This window comes from Psilocybe cubensis, chromosome 7 (assembly GCF_017499595.1).
Source record: "Psilocybe cubensis strain MGC-MH-2018 chromosome 7, whole genome shotgun sequence".
NCBI classification, from domain to species: Eukaryota; Fungi; Basidiomycota; class Agaricomycetes; order Agaricales; family Agrocybaceae; genus Psilocybe; species Psilocybe cubensis.
Genome location: NC_063005.1, coordinates 2,358,850 through 2,381,195, shown reverse-complemented (window position 1 = coordinate 2,381,195; position 22,346 = coordinate 2,358,850). Strand labels below are relative to the sequence as shown.

The 22,346-nt window shown below is 48.8% G+C and overlaps 9 protein-coding genes across 9 annotated transcripts; 6 read left to right on the top strand and 3 right to left on the bottom strand.

The window, feature by feature from the left end:
• Positions 1-54: 54 nt before the first annotated feature.
• JR316_0008280 (putative Rho-GTPase-activating protein 7) lies at positions 55-2,842 on the top strand (the record flags this gene model as incomplete). The annotated part of the gene is made up of 13 exons (XM_047893995.1): positions 55-387; positions 459-512; positions 570-685; positions 736-877; positions 937-1,185; positions 1,249-1,377; positions 1,436-1,559; positions 1,630-1,766; positions 1,826-2,093; positions 2,162-2,302; positions 2,378-2,483; positions 2,572-2,707; positions 2,786-2,842. The coding sequence occupies 13 exons, from the start codon at positions 55-57 to the stop codon at positions 2,840-2,842; spliced, it is 1,992 nt and encodes a 663-aa protein (XP_047747310.1).
• Positions 2,843-5,638: 2,796 nt separating this feature from the next.
• Positions 5,639-7,564, bottom strand: JR316_0008279 (uncharacterized protein; the record flags this gene model as incomplete). The annotated part of the gene is made up of 2 exons (XM_047893994.1): positions 5,639-6,022; positions 6,509-7,564. 2 exons carry the CDS (start codon positions 7,562-7,564, stop codon positions 5,639-5,641), a joined length of 1,440 nt encoding a protein of 479 aa, XP_047747309.1.
• A 325-nt stretch (positions 7,565-7,889) lies between these two features.
• JR316_0008278 (Histone H4) lies at positions 7,890-8,362 on the bottom strand (the record flags this gene model as incomplete). Its single annotated transcript, XM_047893993.1, has 4 exons — positions 7,890-8,006; positions 8,058-8,167; positions 8,217-8,274; positions 8,336-8,362. 4 exons carry the CDS (start codon positions 8,360-8,362, stop codon positions 7,890-7,892), a joined length of 312 nt encoding a protein of 103 aa, XP_047747308.1.
• Positions 8,363-8,670: 308 nt separating this feature from the next.
• On the top strand, positions 8,671-9,198 carry JR316_0008277 (histone H3; the record flags this gene model as incomplete). Its single annotated transcript, XM_047893992.1, has 3 exons — positions 8,671-8,763; positions 8,818-8,967; positions 9,028-9,198. The coding sequence occupies 3 exons, from the start codon at positions 8,671-8,673 to the stop codon at positions 9,196-9,198; spliced, it is 414 nt and encodes a 137-aa protein (XP_047747307.1).
• A 1,993-nt stretch (positions 9,199-11,191) lies between these two features.
• On the top strand, positions 11,192-13,486 carry JR316_0008276 (Aspartic protease; the record flags this gene model as incomplete). Its single annotated transcript, XM_047893991.1, has 9 exons — positions 11,192-11,607; positions 11,693-11,719; positions 11,776-11,844; positions 11,913-12,269; positions 12,335-12,390; positions 12,460-12,546; positions 12,606-12,779; positions 12,927-13,099; positions 13,166-13,486. 9 exons carry the CDS (start codon positions 11,192-11,194, stop codon positions 13,484-13,486), a joined length of 1,680 nt encoding a protein of 559 aa, XP_047747306.1.
• Positions 13,487-14,149: 663 nt separating this feature from the next.
• Positions 14,150-15,843, bottom strand: JR316_0008275 (Presenilins-associated rhomboid-like protein, mitochondrial; the record flags this gene model as incomplete). Its single annotated transcript, XM_047893990.1, has 8 exons — positions 14,150-14,291; positions 14,360-14,686; positions 14,781-14,886; positions 14,944-14,996; positions 15,060-15,328; positions 15,383-15,547; positions 15,615-15,762; positions 15,800-15,843. 8 exons carry the CDS (start codon positions 15,841-15,843, stop codon positions 14,150-14,152), a joined length of 1,254 nt encoding a protein of 417 aa, XP_047747305.1.
• Positions 15,844-16,688: 845 nt separating this feature from the next.
• JR316_0008274 (uncharacterized protein) lies at positions 16,689-17,468 on the top strand (the record flags this gene model as incomplete). Its single annotated transcript, XM_047893989.1, has 4 exons — positions 16,689-16,790; positions 16,843-16,957; positions 17,010-17,250; positions 17,297-17,468. 4 exons carry the CDS (start codon positions 16,689-16,691, stop codon positions 17,466-17,468), a joined length of 630 nt encoding a protein of 209 aa, XP_047747304.1.
• A 1,029-nt stretch (positions 17,469-18,497) lies between these two features.
• JR316_0008273 (CEN-like protein 2) lies at positions 18,498-19,314 on the top strand (the record flags this gene model as incomplete). The annotated part of the gene is made up of 4 exons (XM_047893988.1): positions 18,498-18,599; positions 18,647-18,761; positions 18,812-19,067; positions 19,134-19,314. 4 exons carry the CDS (start codon positions 18,498-18,500, stop codon positions 19,312-19,314), a joined length of 654 nt encoding a protein of 217 aa, XP_047747303.1.
• Positions 19,315-20,646: 1,332 nt separating this feature from the next.
• Positions 20,647-21,446, top strand: JR316_0008272 (26 kDa secreted antigen; the record flags this gene model as incomplete). The annotated part of the gene is made up of 4 exons (XM_047893987.1): positions 20,647-20,748; positions 20,798-20,912; positions 20,967-21,207; positions 21,275-21,446. 4 exons carry the CDS (start codon positions 20,647-20,649, stop codon positions 21,444-21,446), a joined length of 630 nt encoding a protein of 209 aa, XP_047747302.1.
• Positions 21,447-22,346: the final 900 nt, after the last annotated feature.

Here is a 22,346-nt window from a genome sequence, read left to right as displayed (position 1 = left end):
GGAGCTCTTCTTATAACGCTGGCACACTAGATCGCCTTTTCAGCAAGTCTGGCGATGGCGGAGGACGGTTATACCTCTTCAGCAACGACCGCTTGGGAGGATCATTCTACTGACCTTCATACCAATGCATATGGACGCCCCTCTTTCCAATCTCTTGATTCAGTAGACGAGAACTCATCCTCGGCTCATGAGTTGTCCACATCCCCGAAAACCCGCTCGAGCTCAGACTCTGCACCAAAGTCCTCCTCTTCACAGCCCTGGCGGGATAGCACCTCCGCAGCCTTCATCGACCGCCGCGACACGTTGTCTACCATACATACTGGCACGCCAAGCTTGGTTGAGCCGAGTTTTGACGAGAACGTGCTACGTGCCCTCTGCGAGCTAGACGTAAGCCTGCATAATTTATCTCTTCCATGTATTTATTGCAAAGTTTCGCATTCTCATCCACCTCGTTGCAGTGCGGTGTGCCTCTCCTTTTAGATCGAATAAAACAGGGTATTGTGTCATGTCGAGTGAGCACTATCTCAGATCTTTTGTTTGGATCAGTCGCCTAATGACTGATCTTTCAGGAAGCGGCCGTGTTCTTCAAGAAACGGGCTATGGTGGAAGACGAGTATGGGAAGACTCTACAGAAGCTTTCACGGTCAACGTCAGAGATGTACGCGCTGAACGACGGAAAGGCTGGGTATGAAAGTGCTCTACTCACTACGATGTGTTGTCTTACCTTTCGTGTAGATCTTTCGTGTCGGCATGGCAGTCTTCAATGCGTATCCATGAAGCGATGGCAGAGAATAGGATACGGTTCGCCCAACGTCTGAACGAGATGAGCGAAGAGTTGGGAACTCTGGTTAAGGAGGTGGATAAGAATAGAAAACAGGTCCGCGACCAAATCCTTGTTTTCATTTTCAAAATTAGCTACTGACGATTGTTGCCTAGACTAAAGATCTTGCAACACGGTACGAACGTGCTCTGCAAGAATCAGAAGGGATCACCGAGAAATGCAAGAATCGCTTGGATTTTACCTCAGAAGAGTTAGAACGGGTGCTCCTTCAAAAAGAGGGCGAGTCGATCAAAGATACCGGAATGCAGAATCGTCCAGGAGGAGCTGGGGCAGGTGGAAAGCGTGCTATTGGCAAGGCTGTTGCTAAAGGAGGACTGCTTTTGAAAGGCAAAAACCCCGGAAATGTCAGTCACATCGCCCACCTCGTGATTACAAGGGAACTAAACCAAAACCAACTCCTCCTCTAGATTCAGCGACAGGAAGATGATATCCGCGCCAGACTGTCCACTGCGTCAGACCAATATCGGAAGGCTGTTACAGAGACGCAGGCCATGAGACAGGAGTATTTCAATTTTCAATTGCCCCGGATCCTACGAGTATGTGCACGTCATATTCTGCCGAGCCCGCGCTTATTTCTCGATATTTCATTCTTAGGCTTTAAAGGAGTGTGCAGATGAAATTGATCTCGGCACGCAATATCACTTGACAAGATACGCCTTTTTGTTCGAAAGCATTGTCCTGAGCGATGGTTCGACTCTTGTGCCACCTTCAGAAGAAGGTATGTTTTGACTTGACATCTGTCTCCAATCAATTTTGCAAGTTATGCTCAGCTGACAACTTTAATTTAGGCCTCGGCTTGAAATCTACCATAGAAACGATTGATAACCGTGGTGATTTCAAGAATTATATGCAGAACTATGCATTTGCCAGAGGCAGTGCGCCTCCGCGAGGTCCTCGACGAGAAGGACCATCGGATGAGGGTTTCGTAAGTCTTTGCATTTGTGCCAGAATTTTACCGCGCGGCTAAATCATGTACGCTAATAGTTACCTCCGCTACCCGCATTCAATGAGAAAACACAGGCTCGTCCTGTGACCCCCGCAACGAATGGATCAAATGGTACACAAGACAAAGGACGACCGACGTTTGGTGTTGATCTAGGCGAACAAATGTTGCGCGACAATGTGGAGGTTCCGCCTATAATGGTGAAATGCTGCGAGGCTATTGAGAAACACGGCATTAAGTCGCAAGGTATCTATCGGGTGAGTGGGATGACGAGCAAGGTGGCAAATCTCAGGCAGAAACTGGAAAAGGGTGCGTTATCCGACCGCCCCCGCCGCCGACATTTTGGCTCTAATATTAATGGTCTCTTTCAAATATAGATTTAGAGGCGGTTGATTTAGATGCGCCAGAATGGTCGGGCGATATAAATAACGTGGCTAGTGTGCTGAAGATGTGGTTGCGCGAGCTACCTGATCCTCTGCTTACAAACAGTCTACATCAAGGGTTCATTGAAGCTGCCAGTGCGTATTCCCAACTGAATGGGTTGAGAACATCTCGGAGAAACAGATCATTGACCTTATGCTTCTGTTTGACAGAAATTGAAAATGATAGACTACGGCACATCCGGCTACATGAACGCGTTAACGAGCTTCCTGATCCCAATTATGCCACTCTCAAGTATTTCCTGGGTCACCTGCATCGGTAACACGCTGTTCCCGTCGTCCCCGCGGGAATGAACACATACTGACGTCCTTTTTTTTCTTTTTTCTTCGGTGTGCTTGGTATGCAGGGTGAATCAGCACGCGGCAGATAACTCGATGTCAATGCAAAATCTCGCGATTGTTTTCGGGCCAACTCTGTTTGGTCAGCATGCGTCAATTAACGGCCAAGGAGGCGTTATGGCCGACCAGACGTTCCAGAATATGGTACATGCCCGAGTTTTCTCCATAATTGAACCAATTGAAAGAGAAAAAATCTGACATGATTGCAATACACCCTCACAGGCAATTGAAACGATCCTTAATCACTACACGGATATCTTTATCGACGAATCAGAGTGAATGCACTATTGAGATCAAGGCTGACAATGATAATGGGACTGTTTGGAAAACTTTGCTCTTCTTTTGCCTTTTTTTTTTCCACACTGGACGTGTGCAGCATCCCATTTTTTTTCTTTCGAGGTGCTTCTTTGTCTTGTTCTTTTCACGGCAATCCTTTCTTTTTTTCAATGTATACCCACACACCATACATCCTCTTTTTTATTTTTTCTCCCATTTCGCACTGTAAATCTCATGCGCATGCTTTGGCCAAGGACGCTTACCTTTTATTTTATATAACATTCACGCTTGACGCCCCCACCCAAGTCCCAGACCCAGTCCCACGGCAAAAGAAAATCCTCGTATGCCCCGCCGCCTTTCATATCTTCATTGTGTCCATATTTCTACGTTTTCGAAAATGAACCGGTACCACGACAACATGACAACCCTTCCCTCCTCTCCTCCCCTTTCCCCTCTCAACCTCAACCTCATCCTCTTCCCATTGATCGATCAATTCCAATGCCATGTAATCATTATCTCACTGTATAAGATTAACGTTCCTTCTCCCCTTTTCTTTAGTTTCAAGGACTCTTTTTTTTCTTTTTCTTTTTCTTTTTCTTTTTTTTGCCTGATTATTAGGATATGTTTTGGGCGCCGTTTATGTTTATGGTTCTTCTCTCTTCTTTTCGGCCTTTTCATTCACTTTTTTTTTCAGGTGAATCATTTTTTTCTTTTTTGGAGCTCGGTCCATTCTCATCCTACTAGCGTAGAATTAAATTATTTATTACTTTTTTTCTTTTTCCTTTCTTCTCTCTCTCTCTCTTTACTCTCTCTCTCACCTCTCTCTCACCTCTCTTGCTATCCCGCCCATCTCCTCGTTCTCATTGACCGTAACATGAAATGAACTTTCCGTACATTAGGTACTTAAATGATTAATTGGTGGTTTTTCGTTCCTCCTCTTCTCCTCCTCATCCTCCTGTGAGAGTTTGAGGGTTGAAGGTTTAATTCGGATTCAAGGTTACGGGTGATCAGAATCAAGGTTATGGGTGATCAGATTTTCAGATTCAAGGTTATGGGTGAGAGCTTTGTCGAAATTGAGCGGGTTTGGGTTTGGGTTTGGGGCCAACGCGATGTGACATGCGCAAGGCGAGAATGACGCGATGCGACGTGGCTCAGAGGGCAAAAGCAAAAGCAAAAGGTATAGATGTGTGTATGTGTGTGTGTGTGTTATTATACTTATATTTTGAGTTTGTACGTATACATACGTATGTATATATGTATGTAGGTGGTATGTGGTGATATGTGGGTATGAAGTGGGGTAGGGTATGGGTATGAGTGTGTGTATCTGTATAAATTTGTGCTGTGCCGTTGGTGGTGGTGGTGGTATTGGTGGTGGTGGTAAGTTGACGTTGGCACAGGCGGAGGCGATGGATTGAGGAAAGGTTGAACGTTGAGGATCGAAAATTGGGGGTGGGGCAACTGCACCTGCGACTGCGACTGCGACTGCGACTGCGACTGCGACTGCGAATGAAGATGGAACGTGAGGTGGAATTGGAATTGGACATGAAATTGGAATTGGAATGGACATTCGACCTGGTCCTAGTACAGTGACTTGACCTGCGCATTGCGCACTGTGAACGTTGAACTTGCAACTGCGGGCGATTGTGACTGTGAATGCAATGGAATGCAGTGGCGAATAACTGACGGTAAAACTGCGACCTGCAATCTGCGACCTGCAACCTGCGAAAAACGGTGCATATGTGAATCGTGTGACGGTGACGGTGAATTTCCAAAAGTTATAAATGTGAATGTTGATTTGGATAAATCACTATTCACTAATCACTAATCGCTAGGCATGTGTATGTGCATGGACTGTGATGTGATGTGATGTGGAGTGGAAGTTTTGTGAAGTGTGAATAGCCTGAGGTTTTGTGAATGGATTTTGTGAATGGATTTTGTGCGTTTGTACATTGTGGCGTTCGTGTCGTGGGTTGGGTGATTTGAGATGGAAATATCGGAAACCCTATACATCCCTAGAGGCCCTGCAGCCCTGCAGCCCCACAGCACTAAAGCCCAACATCCCTCCGTGCTCGTCGTTCGTACCGTGATAACTTCTCGGGTGATCATGCAATCATCCATCGTGTTCCGTCCGTATCCTTATCCTTATCCTTATCCTTGTGCCTTTTCGTCCCCTGCTCCTTCTTATGCTCTTCTCCTGCTCCTGCTCCTGGTCTTCTCCTGCTGCTTGTCACTTTATCACTGGCCACATCCACATCCATCATGATATCATGATATCATATCGCTGCCAGTGTGCATAACACCGTCCGATTCGCTAGCCATATCACCATGCCTATCCCTATCCCTAGCCTGGCCTGGCCATATCGCTGTGTGACTAGCATAAGTAGACTGCCCTGTGATAGGGTATCTTCTTGAGCCCGGTTTGTTGTTGTTGTTGTTGTTGTTGTTGTTGTTGACATGGTCGTGGTTGTTGTTGGCATGGTCGATGTCGATGTGATGCTCAATGTCGATGTCAATGTCGATGTCAAAGTCGAAGTCGATGCCGAAGTCGAAGTCGAAGTCGAAGTCGAAGTCGGTGTTGGTGTTGCTATGCGCGCGTCGCTCGAAAGTGTCGACGATAAATAACGGAAGCCGGGAACTTACACATGCTCGCGTCGCGTCGCGTTCGCGTTCGCGCTTATGCTTATGTGCATGTGCATAAGCGTGTAAGTGCATATGCAAGAACCAGCGCACAACATACAACCCACACCGCACAGCGAGCACGACACCGAAAACCGGGCCCGCAACGCGTCATTGCCACTGTCACTGCCCCGCGCCGACCTGCATCCACCCGCCCATCGCCATCGTTGTCGCTAGAGCATCGCCATCGCCATCACCCTCTCCTCCACCCTCTCCTCCTCCTCCTCCTTCCACCCCACCTTCACCCACACCAACCCCCCCACCCGCCCCGCCTGCCCCACCCGCACCCGCACCAACCCCCCCACCCGCACCCACCCACACCCACTCCGTCCCCGACGGAAACACGACCCGGCGCAGCGTCGGACACGCGCGCGCCCACTCCGTGCACACCGCGTGCTCCTCGCGCGCGTCGGCGCGGCCTACGCCGTCGATGCCGGTCGGCGAGAGGTCGAGGTGGGTGAGGTGCGGGAAGGCGGCGAGGACGGCGGAGAGGCCGGCGAGGATGCGCTGTTGGGTTGAGCGTGTGTGTGGTTGGGTTTGTGGGTTTGTGGTGCGTCGGGTTTGAGTGGTGTTATGTTGGTGGTTGGTGGTTGGGTGTTGAGTGTTTTGGTGTGCGTGTGTAGAGTGGCCAAGGAGAGGTTAGATGAGCGGTTGAGGAGGATGAGCGTAGACGTTGGATGGTGCGAATGCGAATGCGAAGCGAGTCCGGAACGCGGATGTGAGATGTGGGAGAAAAAGAAAAAGAGGGTTTTGGATTAGAATGGATTAAGCATTCGGAGAAAATGGTATAAAGATAGGTGTACATGAATGGAAAGAATGCGTGAATGAATGAATGAATGAATGGGAGGGAAGGGAAGGAAGCGGGGAATAGGCTCAACTCCGAGGAATCAAACTCGCAAAGAGCCAGGAAGAAGGAAAGCAAGTGAAGGGAAGAAAGCGCAAAATGGAAATAAAGCAAAAGGAAAAGGAAAAAAAGAGAGAAAAAAAACTCACGATCCCAGAGAACGAATAATGCAGCGTATGGCGCAACGCAAGCTTCACACGGAGCGTCTCGACGGTGGGCAGCCACGCCGACACGTTCCTCAGCAGCACCGGGCGCACGCTCATCGCCGAGAGATCGAGGTACCTGAGCGGCAGCGACGTCTGCGTGAGCCGCGGCAGGTTCTCGCGCGTCACGTCTGAATCTTGCCCTACGAGCGCGAGGAACTGGACTGGCCGCCCGGGGAGGAGCGCAGCGGCTGCGTCGGCGGAGCCGCGGAACGATGTGAGAAGAGGTAGCGCGGTGGAAGGGAGACTGTCGAGCCGTGCCGTGCGCGCGGCGTAGTAGTTCGGCGGACCGCCCCCGCCGCCGGCGCCTAGGGTTGTGTGTGCGAACTGGAGATGGGGCGGCGCGTAGTCGTACTCGTATTGATGGTGGTGGGACGCGAGATCGGAGAGGCGGAGGTGGCGCAGCGCGGGGAGGGCGCCGAGGAAGTCGACGAGGACGCGGGTGTACGGCTGGGCGCCCTTGGCGCTGTCCGCGCCTAATGTGCACGCGCGCAGATGGGGGAAGGAGCATCCGCGCACGACGCGCTCGATCGCGTGGATTTTCTCCGTGTCCGCGTCGGGGTCGATGTCGTCATAGGCGGGGTATGGTGCGAGATTGGCTGGGCCGAGGAAGAGGTCGAGGGACTCGAGCTCGGTGAGGAGGGGCAGGACGAGGGCGAGCTGCTCGCACGCGTGGATCCAGTAGCGGCTGTGCTCAGGGCCGATGGCGGCGGTGGATGGGCCGGGAGGCGCGACGGAGGACGAGGAGGAGGCGGGATCGGGCGGCGCGTGCTGCCATCGGATATGGAGGCGCTTGACGGACTCGAAGAGATGGGGGCGCGTGCGCATTGCAGCGCACCATTTGAGCGTGCGGAGAGGGAGGAGGAGGTCGTGGATGTATATTGACGAGTAGAGGATGCGCTCTGCGACTGCGTTGAAGCGGACAGAGGCGCGGGCAGCGGCAGCGAGGGACGAGGGCGGGAGCTCGTGGAAGATGGCGGAGAGGGTCTCGTTGGGAAGCATGGCTGTTATCTGATGGAGGGAGCTGCTGCTGCTGGGCTGATAAAGGCAGTGGGAGGATGCTCTCCCCTGGGACACTCGCCTATACCAGCGGAGAATAGCCGGACAAACTTGCAAGGTAATATGTCGGCGTCTGGCGCGGAGGAACCCAACGGATTTACGGCCGCCTACTAACACAAACACAAAGCGCGCACAATTCACATGCATATGGGAACAAACTCACTCACTCACTCCCCAAGGAGTTTCGTTGCGCAAAAAAAAAAGAATAAATAAATAAAAGTACAATATAGTTACAGAAGGAAAGCGAGGCAAACTAAATCCACAATATCTAAGCACCAAAGCCGTACAGTGTGCGCCCTGATCGCTTCAGAGCGTACACAACATCGAGCGCCGTCACTGTCTTGCGCTTGGCGTGCTCAGTGTATGTCACAGAGTCGCGGATGACCTGCAGCCCAGTGAGAATGGGAAAAAACAATCAGTTGAGATGATGACTCACGTTTTCGAGGAAGATCTTGAGAACACCACGGGTCTCTTCGTAGATGAGCCCGGAGATACGCTTCACACCTCCACGACGAGCGAGGCGGCGGATGGCGGGTTTGGTGATACCTGCACAGCAAATCAGACTAGCTCAAAGTCACTGCTCGACTCGACGCACCCTGGATGTTATCACGAAGAATTTTGCGGTGGCGCTTAGCTCCGCCCTTTCCGAGTCCCTAGAATGCCACACCCATTAAGCACACAATCAAATCCAACAAACCACAACCTCAAACACACCTTTCCACCTTTTCCGCGTCCAGACATGTTGATAAAAGTAGGTTGGTGAGGGGGGGGGTTTTGGTGAGTGGTGTGGTGGTGGTGGTGGTGGTGTGGTGGGTGGTGATGAGATGGCAAGTCACGCCGCCTCCGCTCTTGTATATATAACAACCGGGACATGTGGCTGTGCTGCATTTACTCGTTTGTTGATCCTTGGGCCGACAGAGGCGCGCTGCGTCACGTGCGCTACGCGCTCGCGTTTGTATATAACCTGCCCGCCTCTGAAGCTGCCATCCCCCACTCACTTCCGGCCTTTTACCACCACCACCCACCACCACTTAACAACAACAACAACAATGGCCCGCACCAAGCAAACTGCCCGCAAATCCACTGGTGGCAAAGCCCCTCGCAAACAACTCGCGGCCAAGTCCTCTGCGCGCAAGACAGCTGTACGTTCTCATTGTCTTTTTTATCATCTTCGTTGATACTTATATGTCTTGTAGGCCGCTGCTGGTGGTGTCAAGAAGCCCCATCGCTTCAGGCCCGGAACTGTCGCTCTCCGTGAAATCCGCCGTTACCAAAAGTCCACCGAGCTGCTCATCCGCAAGCTCCCCTTCCAGCGTCTCGTCCGTGAAATCGCTCAGGATTTCAAGGTACCTATTTTCTCATAACTCATCTGTCACACTCTTGCTGACTTGTTATCTTTTGCGCAGACTGATCTCCGCTTCCAATCGTCCGCTGTCATGGCCCTCCAGGAAGCTGCTGAGGCGTACCTCGTCTCCCTCTTCGAAGACACAAACTTGGCGGCTATCCACGCCAAGCGTGTAACCATCCAACCCAAAGATCTCGCTTTGGCCCGCAGACTGAGAGGAGAGCGGTCATAGATCTAGGTCTATGGGATTGTTTTGTTGCTATCGGGTTTCTTTTTTTCTCTTTCTTTCTTTGTTAGTGTATTGTTAGTGTATTTGGTCTATTTATTATATTTCTTTTTAAACTCTCTTTATGGTGTGATATGTGATTATAACTTCAAGTGAGACATTTGAGGTTTGGTTGAGGCTAATGGCCCCAATGCCCATTGAAGGTAGGTTCCACTCTATCTGAGCATGTTCATTAACGAGGTATACCACTCAGACCCGCTCAACCTTCTCCAACCACGATCTACACCCCCAATCGCGATGATTGTAATCCTTGGCCTTGGCCGTGAGAGGCCACAAACGCAAACGCAAACGCCACAAAGGCCACAAAGCAAACACGAAGAAAAAGGACTTGTCCGTGGCCTGGGCCTGTACGTGACGGATTAGGCGAAGGGGTACCCAAATAAGGCAGGTCGTGGTTGTATACGTCATCGTTGACCTCGGCTCTCTCGATCACGCGCCGCTTGTGTCGAGTATCGAGTCGAGTGTTCCTGTATCGTCCGTCGTCGTCGTCATCGTCATCCAGCATATGCATCTACCGGTTGCTGGCTGCGCAGTCGGTGTTGACGTTGGCGTTGACGTTGTTGGCTTAGCGTTAGCAGTGATTATGTACCCATGCGGTAGGACTGGTCGGTGAGTTTTTTCTTTTCTTTTCTTTTTCGGGCAAGTTGTCGAGTTTGTTGACTTGGGCTGAAAGGATATACTGGGTACTATCTAGTATCTGCTGCTGTCTAGGTGGCTAGCTGGGTGGAAGATGGAGTTGGAGTTGGAGATCCATCCGGGGTGTATACGTGAACACCAACACGAACACAAACACGAACACGAAAACGGACTCGAATGCACGAACGTGAACAGCAAAATGATCAGCCTCAGACATTTCGTACCCTTGCGTCATGGCATATCATATCATATCATATCATATCATCTCAACGCTCGGCCTAGCCAGCCTGGCCTGGGGAAATACAGTGCGACTCGGACATGCGTATACGTATATGAACCAGACGATCGTTACGCGGAGAGAGGTTTTTGTTCATATCTTTTGTTTTTTTCCTGTGTCTGTACTTTTGCTTTTGCTTCTACTTGCGGTTGCGGTTTTATCTTCCTGACTTTCCTGACTTAAGCTTGTAAGCGCGTATTCTCTATACGGAGCTTGATTTAATGATTCTTTCTCCTTGGCTTGGGCTTAGGATTAGCTTACCTATCGCACTCGTCGTCGTCATCGCAGCACGCCGCGCCGGGTTAAAGCAGGACATCCAACTCTCTCCAACTCCAACTCCCTCCAACTCCACTCGCACTCTTATACGCGTATAGGCGCATATAAGTGTATAGGCGCATATATAAGGAGCCAACTACTACTCGCTGGACGAGCCTTTCCCTTTCCCTTTCCCTTTCCCTTTCCGTTTCCCGGTTTTTTCTTTTTTCTTTTGGCTTGCCCCTTTCCGTTTGGGTTTCGGTTTGTCTGGGACTTTGTACGCCTGCGCCTGCGACTGCGATTGCGACTGCGACTGCTGCTACTGAAAGACATAACTAATCGACTCGGACTCGGACTCGGATTCTGATCACCCGAAACATCGCACTTGGATTCGTATTTCGTGGTTCTCCTTTCCGCCACCACCACCCACCACCGCCTGTACTGCGAGTGCTACTACCACCACCACTGCGACTCCTACCACCGCGACTGCTACCACCGCCATTCACCCTTCACCGTTAATTGCTACATTACTCAACACCCCATATAATCTAATCGCTCAGGCCCAAGGGTCCACATTTTCTAACCGCATCGCATCGCGTCGCATATCGCATATCGCTTCGTCTACTCACTAATTCGCCTCGGGATACTCAAAGCGAGACTATCGCTCGTCTAAACCATTAAATCGCGCATTTACTCTACTCATCCTCTATCAATCCTACTACCCTAATATCTATCAATCTACAATCTAATAACCTACCTACGAAATCAACGATGCTCCCTCCATCGCCGCCGACGCCCGCTTCGCTTTTAGCAGCTAGCGCGCTTATACTTTCGTTGTCGTCGTTGTGCGGGGGTGCAGCTGCAGGATCAGGGCCAGGGCCAGGGTCGAATACCGTGTCTCCGAATCCCATTTCCAACCCCAGTTCCAGCTCTGGCACGAGTTCGAGTTCGGGCTCGAGCAATACAAATAAAAACGCGGATGGCGGGTTGTCGCAGCGTCAGACGCAGGGCATGACGCTCTCGCTCCCGCTGACGAGGCGCGGGCAGCCTGTGCGTACGCCGGAGGAGTGGGGTGTGTGGGCGAAGAACCATCGGGAGGGGTTGGAGGCTAAGTATGGGAAGCATCGTCAGAGTCAGAGCCGTGATGTGAGTGGGCGGGTTGAGGTGCGCGCGGCGGGGACGAATTTGTGAGTTTTTTTGTGTGCTTTTGGTTTAGTTTATGGGTTATTGATTGCTTGTGTGTGTGTTTTTTTTTGTTTTGTTTTTGGGTAGGATTACGAACCAGAATGGAGATTCGAGGTGGGTGTTTTTTTTTTGGATGTCTGACTTTGGGTCGAACTTTTTTTTTTGTGCAGCTATTTTGGTTCGTTGGCTATTGGCACTCCTCCGACTCCATTCAATGTTATCCTCGACACCGGCTCAGCGTTCGTCCCATTCCCATTCCCATACACCCCATTCCCAAACCAAACTAACCCCACACCCATACACACAGAGACCTCTGGGTCGCCGACTCAGACTGCATAACAGGCTGCACGAACGTACCCACCTTCTCCCCCTCCTCCTCCTCAACATTCCAAAACACCTCAACGCCCTTCGCCATCACATACGGCTCCGGACAGGCAGCTGGATCGCTCGGCACGGACACGGTGCAGATGGCTGGGTTTGCGGTGGCGCGGCAGGTGTTTGCGGTGTGTAATCAGGTGTCGGCGGGGTTGCTTTCGAGTCCGGTGTCGGGGTTGTTGGGGCTTGCGTTTCAGAGTATTGCGAGTAGTAAGGCGGAGCCTTTGTGGGAGACGCTTGTTAGTGCGGGTGCGTGGGATGAGCCGGTTATGGCGTTTCAGCTTACGAGGTGTGTAGAATTGTTCCGTGGGTTTTGGAGGATTTGTGTTGAATTTTTTTTTTTTTTTGGGATAGGTATTTGAATGATAGTTCGACGCAGACGGAGGAACCTGGAGGATCGTTTCAGATGGGTATGTTAATATTGGCGGTTGAAAGTTACGTTGTTCGCAACGCTGATTTCTGGCTTTTTTGCGGTCAAGGTTTTACGAATAGCAGTCTGTACACAGGCGACATTGACTATGTCGATATGCCTGTACAAGGCTCATACTGGATCCTCCCTCTAACCCGTACGCCATCGTTCGCTCTCTCACATACTTATCATCTCATTTCCATTTCTCGTTAACAGAGCTGACGGTACAGAACACGGCGATCAGCTTACCGTCGGGGCAGCAATCGTACGCCGCGATCGATACGGGCACGACGCTCGTCGGTGGGCCGGCGGAGTATATTGCGCAGATTTTTGAGCAGATTCCTGGGTCTCAGCCTGGGACGGGCAATTTTGAGAATTATTATACTTATCGTGCGTGTTCATTCCTTTCTCTCTTTCTTTCTTTCTTTCTCTTCCTTCTCCGAGCCCATCTCTCTTGGTTTCGCTATTTTTTTTTTTGGTTTGAACTTGAAGACATGGTTGATTTACCTTTTTTGCCTGTTCGTTTCGTTTGTATAGCCTGTGATACGAGTGTCAATGTGAGCCTCAACTTTGGCGGCTCGCGGAGTTGGAGTATTTCCCCGGCCGACTTTCAGCTGTCGCGTTTGACGAGGACGACGTGTCTTGGTGCGTTCTTTGTGCTTTCGACGGGAAGTTCGGCGCCGCGGTGGATTGTAGGCGATACATTCCTTGTAAGTTTTCCGTCTCTTCCTCTTTTCCTTCCACAGTCCAGCTTGCTCACAAAAAATAAAATTTAGAAAAACGTCTACTCCGTCTTCCGCTACACACCGCTGTCCATCGGCTTCGCTGAACTCTCCGCGACGTCTGTTGCGGAGAACGGCGCTAGCAACGACACAGTGCCGAGTTTTACTGTGGGGTCGTCGGCGGCTGCGACGACGGTGACTGCGTCGGGTGGACCGCAGCAGAGTGCGAGTGGTGCGAGGCCTGGGGGCAGGAGTGCGTCGCGCGGTGGGCCCGGGGTGAAAGTTGGAGGTGGTGGGAGGGGGGTGTTGGTTGTTGTTGGTGGGACGACGCTGCTTTTGGCGCTGGTGCGTGGGTATGGCCTGGTGCCGTTGTAATATGGGACGGGATGGGATGGGACTTTGTTGTAATGTGTCGGCGTTGTTTTGTTTCGAACTGATCTGATTAATTTGAATGTATCGATAATTGTTTGTGTAGTGTAGTGTATTTGTACGTTTGCTAACCGTTTTCTTCTTTGGGTTGTATACGTGTAGACAGAGTTTTTGGACTATGGACCTTTTGGCCGTTGTTGTTGTTATTGTATTTGTATCATCATCATCATGTAAATGTGTATCTGTACATGGGGGGCGAAAAAAAGCGGTGTTAATATGTAACTAAGCAATGTAAAAATTATGGATCGCGAAAAGAGCCCAATGACATGACAGAGTGAGTAGATCCAACTTTGAAGGTGATACGAAGAAAACCGTTGGTCCCTGGGGGTGTAAAGGAAAAAGTGGTCCTGTACTGATAACGAAAACGGATAGATGATAATGTTTTGGGGTTGAGAAGTGTGTGGTGTGTGTTGGTGCACTGCGAGTGAAAGCCGCATCTTTATGAAGGGCTCGAGGATCAATGCGGCTCAGACAAGGAGGAGGAGGAGAGGAGGGTGGGAATGGTGATGGTGACGGAACCGTGTGTTGTAAGGTGTAGTCTAAACTCTAGATTCATATTTCACGATTCCAATCAGTTTCGTTTGCTTTTTTGCTTCGCATTTGTTGAAATCAACTCTGTTTCCGAGCGTTCTGCTCTTCGATTTTGGCCTCTAGGTTCATTTGTCGTAGGTATCGCCAAACTGTGGGCCCGTAGTTGTAATATATTACACCAAAGGCTGCTCCACCCAGATGTGCCCAGTGGTCGAAGAGCCTATAGAGATGAGAGATAAATTTGTTAATATTGTAAAAGAAAATTGGCGAGTAAGAAAAAGGACGAACCTCCACCCTCGCGCAATGCCAATAACGTCCAACAGCATCAAGCCTCCAACGCCATACTGAATGTTGATCGGATACGAGGGCGGGATGAACAGCGCGATCTGCGAGTCGGGGAACGCGAGCGCGGTCATCGTTACAGCGGCGTAGACCGCGCCAGATGCGCCGAGAGAAGGCAGGATGTCGAGGGTTTTGCGCGCCGCGGTGCTCTTGGCTGCTGAGGCGGCGGCGGCGTTCGTTGCGGCGACGGCGCTGGCCCAGGTCTCGGTCTTGCGCGTGGCGGATGCGGTTGAGGAGAGCTCGGCGACGAGGCGTGGGTACCGGAATTTGGCGCTGACGATGTGAGAGACGAGGCCGGAGAATACGGCGGCTGTTTGCGTGGTGTGATTTAGAGAAGGCTGTTTAGGTGCTGGGTGGGGAAAAGAACTTGCCTGAGGTGAAGAATGCAAGGAAGTGGTATGAAGCTGTGGATTCGAGCAATTCTGGCTCTGCTTTATTCTGCTCACGCAGCAAGTAGTAGTAAGCAGCCGATCCTGGAGTTATTTGGTGAGTGTTCCCTTGAATACAGGTTACAAATAGGAATTATCTACCAAAGCTTTCGAGGGCCAGACAATTGCAGAGAAGATGGATAGCCGTTCTATGACTGTAAAACGAGATATATTAGCACCGTGTACATTGCACGCGGACAAACAGAAGATGCCCGCACCTGAAAGCACTCGTCAAAAGTGTGTACGACAGTCCAGATAGTGGGTTGTGCATGAAGCGCACGGTCATGAACCCTCTCAAGCTCCGCACTTTCCAAAGGGCCCAGACACCAACGTTTAGCAAACAGATTTTCCAGCATAGTCGTTTGCCCTCTGACGCATCTGCGTAGGGTTGCATGACTCCAACGACAATCAGATTTATCCACGGTCGAATGAGAACAGGCAGTTGTTGCACGGTGGTTTGGATGTTTGCTAGTTTCTCCCGTAGTCTCTGATAATTGTGTGTGAGTATAGAGCATAATGTGAACATTAAGGCCGGACATACTTGAATCAATTCAGCATTTTGTGCCCGCTTCAAGTCCGTATTGGAGATGGCTTTGACAGACCATATGGGAGCCACGGCTACCATTCTCTCTATCCATTCGTCCGTTTCGATACTGGTTTGAACAGACGCAAAAACTAATGCAAAGGTTGATGCTACAGTCGCAAACTAGACCAAAATCAAAGGGACCAATAAGTTTCCAAACACAAAGCGGAGAAATGGTCGACCAACTCACGAAGACTTGTTTCGCAATGCCCGGCTTGCCCACTTTCTCGTAGAAAGAGGCTCCAAAACCTGGTTCAGCCTGCGCTGAAGCACCTTCCGCTGTATTTGAAGAAGATTTCGCGGACTGCACGTCAAGCTCCTGGCGCAGAGAACTCGTTCTAGGAAAAGAACGCGGAGTAAACTGCGAGAACGGACATGTTCTCGTCACCCCCAGCGGGTGTATAGACGATCTGCACCATGACGGAGGCGCAAGCCGCGACCGACATCGCAGTATTGTCAGTAGCATCGATGGTGGAGAGCCCTGTGCTCGTCACAGTCTAGAGTAGTGAGCAGCCCTTAAAGTTAGTTGTCATCCTGCCGCGCCGTCCCCGCGTATGCGGCTACATGTGTATTACGTAAGGATGGATTGATGTCATCTAATCTCAACGTGTTTTTTTTCTCACGTTGACCCAATAGAACGCGGAGAGCGCTCCTTTCTGTTTCCCACTGTAACCGTGATTTATGTCGTTGCGTTCTCGCATTATCTAACGTTTTATGTGCTTCCAGAACTTGGCAAACAATTACTTACTCCCGCACTACTTTTCTCAATGGACAAGTCGCAGTTTAAGAGGTCACACCGAATTGCTAGGCACCAACCAAGCCTCACCGACTTGTATTCGGTAGAACTTCGAGTCAAATCCCGCTAACTCAAGTCGCCGTACATGCGATATTTTGGCCCAAAACTTGTTCTCGTGACATCAGACTTTTCAATGGATGACTTGGACTTCTGCAAAGGGTGCCACGTTTCATGCAAACACCAGTATGGTTTATCTATAAACTATGCAAATTCACTCACACACTTCTGGTGCAAATTGTTTCTACCCGATGCAAATTATTGCGCCCCCAGGAGTGGTATCTCCTTGGTGTAGGTATATTATACTTGCAGCAGTATTTTTTCCGGACTTCTAAAACGACCCCGTTTTCAGAAATCGTATCCGCTGGCTAATTAATGCTGGTATTATCGGACTAAACATATCATCAGCCTATTCGTTATAAAGAAGCATTGCTACGTTGTCCGGTGTGCGCCACTATCATTGACTTGACTATGTTGCACCAGTCAGCTTTCGTTCTCTTGTCACTGGTTGGATCCATATTCGCTCAAGACACAAACCTGGCCACTGTGAAGAAGGCCTTCGATGAAGCTCATGTACGTGCTTCTCCCCAATTTTCTGCTGACATTACTCTTATCTTGAAACTAGATTCCTGGAAACTTAAGCCTTCCATTCCACCCAAAAGTCTTACTAGAAGTCTCCTTCCCACAAAACATCGGTCGGCCTATTACTCTCCATGCCGGGATTCAGCTTCCTAGAAATGGTTGCTATGCCTCTACTCTCCATGCATATACTGTCTTACATATGTCCATCAGCCACTGCCGGCCCTCCGTTCTTCAGTGTCGTTGGACCCGCAGGCAAGGGGCCTTTTGTTATAGCCACAGTTGATCTAGATCCTCCTACACCACAAGCACCAACCTTAGCTCAGATACGTCACTTCTTGGGTGGAAACTTCGTATACAAGGCGCCCAAGGAATCTGTCTTGTTGACAAACCGGACACCCGCCGTCTCCGAATTCAGGCAGCCTACTCCTCCTGCGGGATCGGATCCTCATCGGTATGTTTTACCACTGCACATGATCAAGCATCTAAATTTTCTGTAGATATGTTTTCTTGCTCTTTGAACAATCGAAAACTTTTAACGATCAGACCCTCATCACTCCCACAAGTCCTATCTTCAACTTTAATATCAGTTCTTTTGCTGCTGCTGTTGGACTTGGCCAACCTATTGGGGGAACATTTATGTTGGTTGGACCCGATCCTACGACAGCATAAAATCCACATGATAAACCGTGGACACCCAAACTGTACATCAATGCAACTCCTCTGAATGGTTTCATAAAAATCATGATAATCATGATATGTAACTTCCTATATCAAAAGTCCTCACTGCGCTGTGAAATGCTGCATGAGATTGCTAACACTATTAGTACGTAATTTTTAGCACATACTTATCTTTCGTGTCTCAGCCATAGGTGTTCGTGCAATGCATTTCAGCACTTTTCATCAATCTATTGACGATACGGCACGCAAAATTGATGCAAATCCTATTGAGAGCACCTTGATCAAATTGAAAATAGACAACTATTCTCTGATATGACGGACCAATGAAGGAGGGGAGATGATACGTGATGGCCAATCCATTTTTCATTGCTAATACCATGACGTTCGTGCATTTTTCTCTTTCTCATCCTTATATTGATCTTCACCCCAAAATATCCGATTTTACAGAAGCAGCCGAAACGATTATGCCAATACAATTAACTGATAGGCCAACGGATTGTAGAAACAAAGCTAAAGCCAAAAGGCGGCAATGTCAATGCTGTCGACAATTTCAATTCAACCCCCGACTTTCTATCCGCACTTGTGAAGCACCTTGAAGAAAATAATGTAGGTTGAATTATATGCGATGCATTTAGTGAACCCATGATACACCTCTTCTTTCATCATTGATCAAGTTTTTGGTGACCACTTGGAACGCTAGCGAGAGGAGCCAAATTTCACACAGAACACAGTACATCTTTTCCATAAAGCAAACAGACTCACTCACGAAACCTGGTACAATGTGCTTTGGCCTCATATAAATTGCCAATATTCTCAAGAGCGGAGTCTTCTTGATGCTTGCATGGGGCAATTGCGGGTCTATGGTACCCCAAATTCCAAAAACAGTTGAAGGCGTCTTCTTTTTCATGATGTCGATAGTAGGAAACCAAAGGAATTTTCAAGGTGAGATCAATCCCCCTGTTATAAAAGACGCAAGACGCTCACCGATGCATACAGAGCACTTTCAGAACTCGCCTCACGATGTTGCTCCAGTCCGCTTTTTTTGCTTTCACACTCGCAAGCTCTGTCTTCGCCCAGGATTTCAGCTTGGCCACCGTTAAAAAGGCGTTCGAGAAAGATCTGGTATGATTTTACTTCCCTACATTCTGACATGTCTAAGTGGACTGAAGGTCACCGGAAACTTGAGCATGCCATTCCACCCCAGAGTCCTACTAGAAGTTACCTTTCCTCAAACGACTGGCTGGTCTGTTACTGTTCAAGCCGGAATTCATCTTTCAAGGAATGGTGAGGAAAATTATACATTTTCTTTATATCAAGCTTATGTCTTTGTTTAGAAACTGCTGGCCCTCCCGTCTTCCGTGTCATTGGGCCGGCTGGAAGAGGTCCTTTTGTTGTAGCCACGGTTGACCTCGACGCACCCACCCCTCAGACACGCAATTTGTCACAAATACGTCACTTCCTAGGAGGAAACTTTTTCATCAAGCATTCAAGGGACCACTTTCAGAAGGACCATTTGCTATTGACCAACACTACTCCAGCTCTCAGCGAATTCCAACGACCTACGCCTCCCGCCAACTCAGATCCACATCGGTGCGTTTGCAAGTTCTTATCTGAAAATCATTGGAGATGGGTTTATTAATATTCCTTTCATTTCAGATATGTTTTCTTGTTATTCAAACAGTCAAAGGCGTTCAAAACTCAAACCCTTGTCACGCCAGAAACCTCTATCATCAGTTTTAATATAAGCACCTTCGCAGATGCGGTCGGACTTGGTCGACCCCTTGGAGGAACTTTCATGTTCGTCGCACCTGATCCCACTGATCCCATAATAGAGTGAAGAGGCCATCGCTGGGACTACGTAACATAATTATTATTTTTTACTTCCACCTTTTTTTCTTGATTCCGCTATGATGATGTGCATAAAGTTATTGATAAATGATAGCGTGCTGAACTGAATTGTAGGAATAGTCATTGTACACTAAATGCTACTCGAATGTGAATGCTAAAAACGTAAAGAATCTTTCAAGTTTAAAGACCCGTGAAATTAGGTTCAAATGCGTAGCATGGAATTTTACACTAGCTTGATGCCTCAACGACTTTCCGAGGCAAGGAGGGCGAGCACTGATTGACCAAGTACAAATGACCGTCGCGGTGTTACAACATAACATGACACACGTGGTATTAATCGTTTGTGACAAGTCGCGTCTTTTCTCCAGCCCAAACCTGGACCTTTGCGTGATAGAATGGATTACTGTGCTAGTCCGAATCGTCAACTCTCGTTCTGCAGTTCAGAAAACCGCATTTTTGAAATAAAATAATCTGTCGCGTTCCAGATGATGCATCACTGCAACAACACTTTTCAGCACCCCCGCAATGATAGCACACGCCGACAATCTCTTGAAAATTTCTTGAGATCACATCGAAAGTACATGGGTAGCCAGTCTAGAGAACAGCTGACAGCTGTGAACTTGTTTCCGGGATGGGATCGTCAGAAAGGGGTCGGTCCGCCACGGACGGCAAAGGGACGGCATATGACGCGCCTGATGCGCTATCTGCATAACTACCACCATGACGTTCGTGCATTCTCTGCCTTCTTTCGCAGTCTTACTGCTTACACCCATCCTAAGTATATCCAGTCTTACAGAATATCGGAATCCAAACAATACTAATATCGTGAAAAACGGTAGACCAACGGACTCTACGGCCAGATTAGAGCGAAGCCAGAAAGTCCAACGTCAACTTGCTATAATACGCCATGAAGAAGGATAACTTAGGTCGCATTATACGCGATGCTTCTTGCGAATTCACGACGCCTTTTCTTCTTTCGTCACTGATTAGGTCTTTTGGTGCCCACTTGGAACTAGTCAGAGGCGCCACTTTTCACACAAAGCGCAGTGCGGCTTTTCTATAAAGCAAACCGGTTCACTCACGGATCCTGTTGCAATGTGCTCTGTTTTCATAAAAATTGCCAATTTTCTCAAGGGCGGGATCTTCTTGATACATATATGGTACAATCGCGGGGTCTATGGTACTACTAAATCTAAAAACAGTCTAGGTTTCTTCTTTGCCATGATGTATGATAAAGTATTCTTCGGAGGTAAATCATCTCATTCACTGCTATAAAAGACGCTTACTCATACATACAGATCACTTTCAGAACCGCTTTACAATGTTGCTCCAGTCCGCTTTTCTTGCGTTTGCACTCTTAGGATCTGCCTTTGCTCAGGATACTAGCTTAGCCGTTGTCAAAAGGACGTTTGACGAAGCTCTGGTACGCCTGATATCTCCAGAAATAGTGGGCGTATTTAATTGGTCCAAAGGTTCCTGGCAACTTGAGCCTGCCGTTTGACCCAACGGTACTACTTGAAGTTACCTTCCCTCAGACGACTGGTCGGCCTATTACTCTCCATGCTGGTATTCAACTTCCGAGGAACGGTGAGGAAGATTATGAAGTTTCCCTTCCTATATTGCTTATAATATTTTACTTAGCAACTGCTGGTCCTCCCGTCTTCCGTGTCGTCGGGCCCGCTGGGAGAGGCCCTTTTGTTGTAGCTACGGTGGACCTCGACGCTCCCACCCCTCAAACACGCACTTCTGCACAAATACGCCACTTTTTAGGAGGAAACTTTGTCTTCGAGACCCCAAGGGACCATTTTCTGTTAACCAACACTACTGCAGCTCTTAGCGAATTCCGACAACCCACGCCTCCTGCTGGCTCGGATCCTCACCGGTGAGCTTGCAAACTCTTATTTGTAGATCAGCACTGATGGGTTCAATTTGTCATACCTTCCAATCAGATATGTTTTCTTGCTGTTCAAACAGTCGAAAGCCTTCAACACTCAAACCCTTGTCACACCAGCAACCTCCATTGCGAACTTTAACATAAGCACCTTCGCAGCTGCAGTCGGACTTGGTCAACCCCTTGGAGGAACTTTCATGTTGGTCGGACCTGATCCAACTACAGCATGAAGAGGCCATTATTGGGAGGATGGCCTATTTTTATTGTTATCTACCATTCTTGACACCTCTGTTATGTGCATATAATATCAGTATACCTGAACTGACGAACCACAGTCTAGTGGTGAAATAAATATCACTCAACGCGACAGACTTGAATATTCAACATTGAATGCTAAAACGTGAAACAGTTTCTCACAAACTGTGAAATTCGATAAAAACGCATAATCTAGATTTTTTATAGGATCTCAGCATAAGGCTTATTAATTTCACGCGACTTTCGGGGGGTAAACAGGGAAAAGCATTGATCATAATCCAGCGTCGCAATATTGGCGTCGCGTGTTACAACTCATGTAACACACTTCACGTGATTCACGTCGCTTGTGACAAGTCGCGTCGTTTACTTTTGGTCTCGACTCGACTTTTGCTAGTCATTACCGTCTCTTGTTCTGCAGTTCAGAAAGACTTCATCTTGCTTTTTTCAACGTCGACTTTGTATTTTTGAATCAGTCCATCTAGTCTCACCATATGAAGTTCTGACTATACTGATGGACATAGACGAGGTAATCGAAACCTCTGACCCCGAAGAATACGCTCAGGAGCTGGAAGAAAGGAAAAAGAAGGAACTGTTAAATCTTAAACAGCGTATTAGATATGAGTCGTATTCTAACTACTCTGATCATGGACCGCCTCCGAGGAAGAAGCCAAAGGTTGGCTTAAACTTGCTATCGAGGGGATTGTGTCATTAACCCTTGTTCTAGTATCATCATGACCACAGCGACGAGATGAAATCCCCTTCAAAGTCAGAGCCGACTGGGGACACTAGTCCAAGAAGGTCCCCATCGTTCTCGACTACCACATTTGTTCCTACATCTCCTGGATCATTATTCATGTCACGGTCGCCTACGCGAA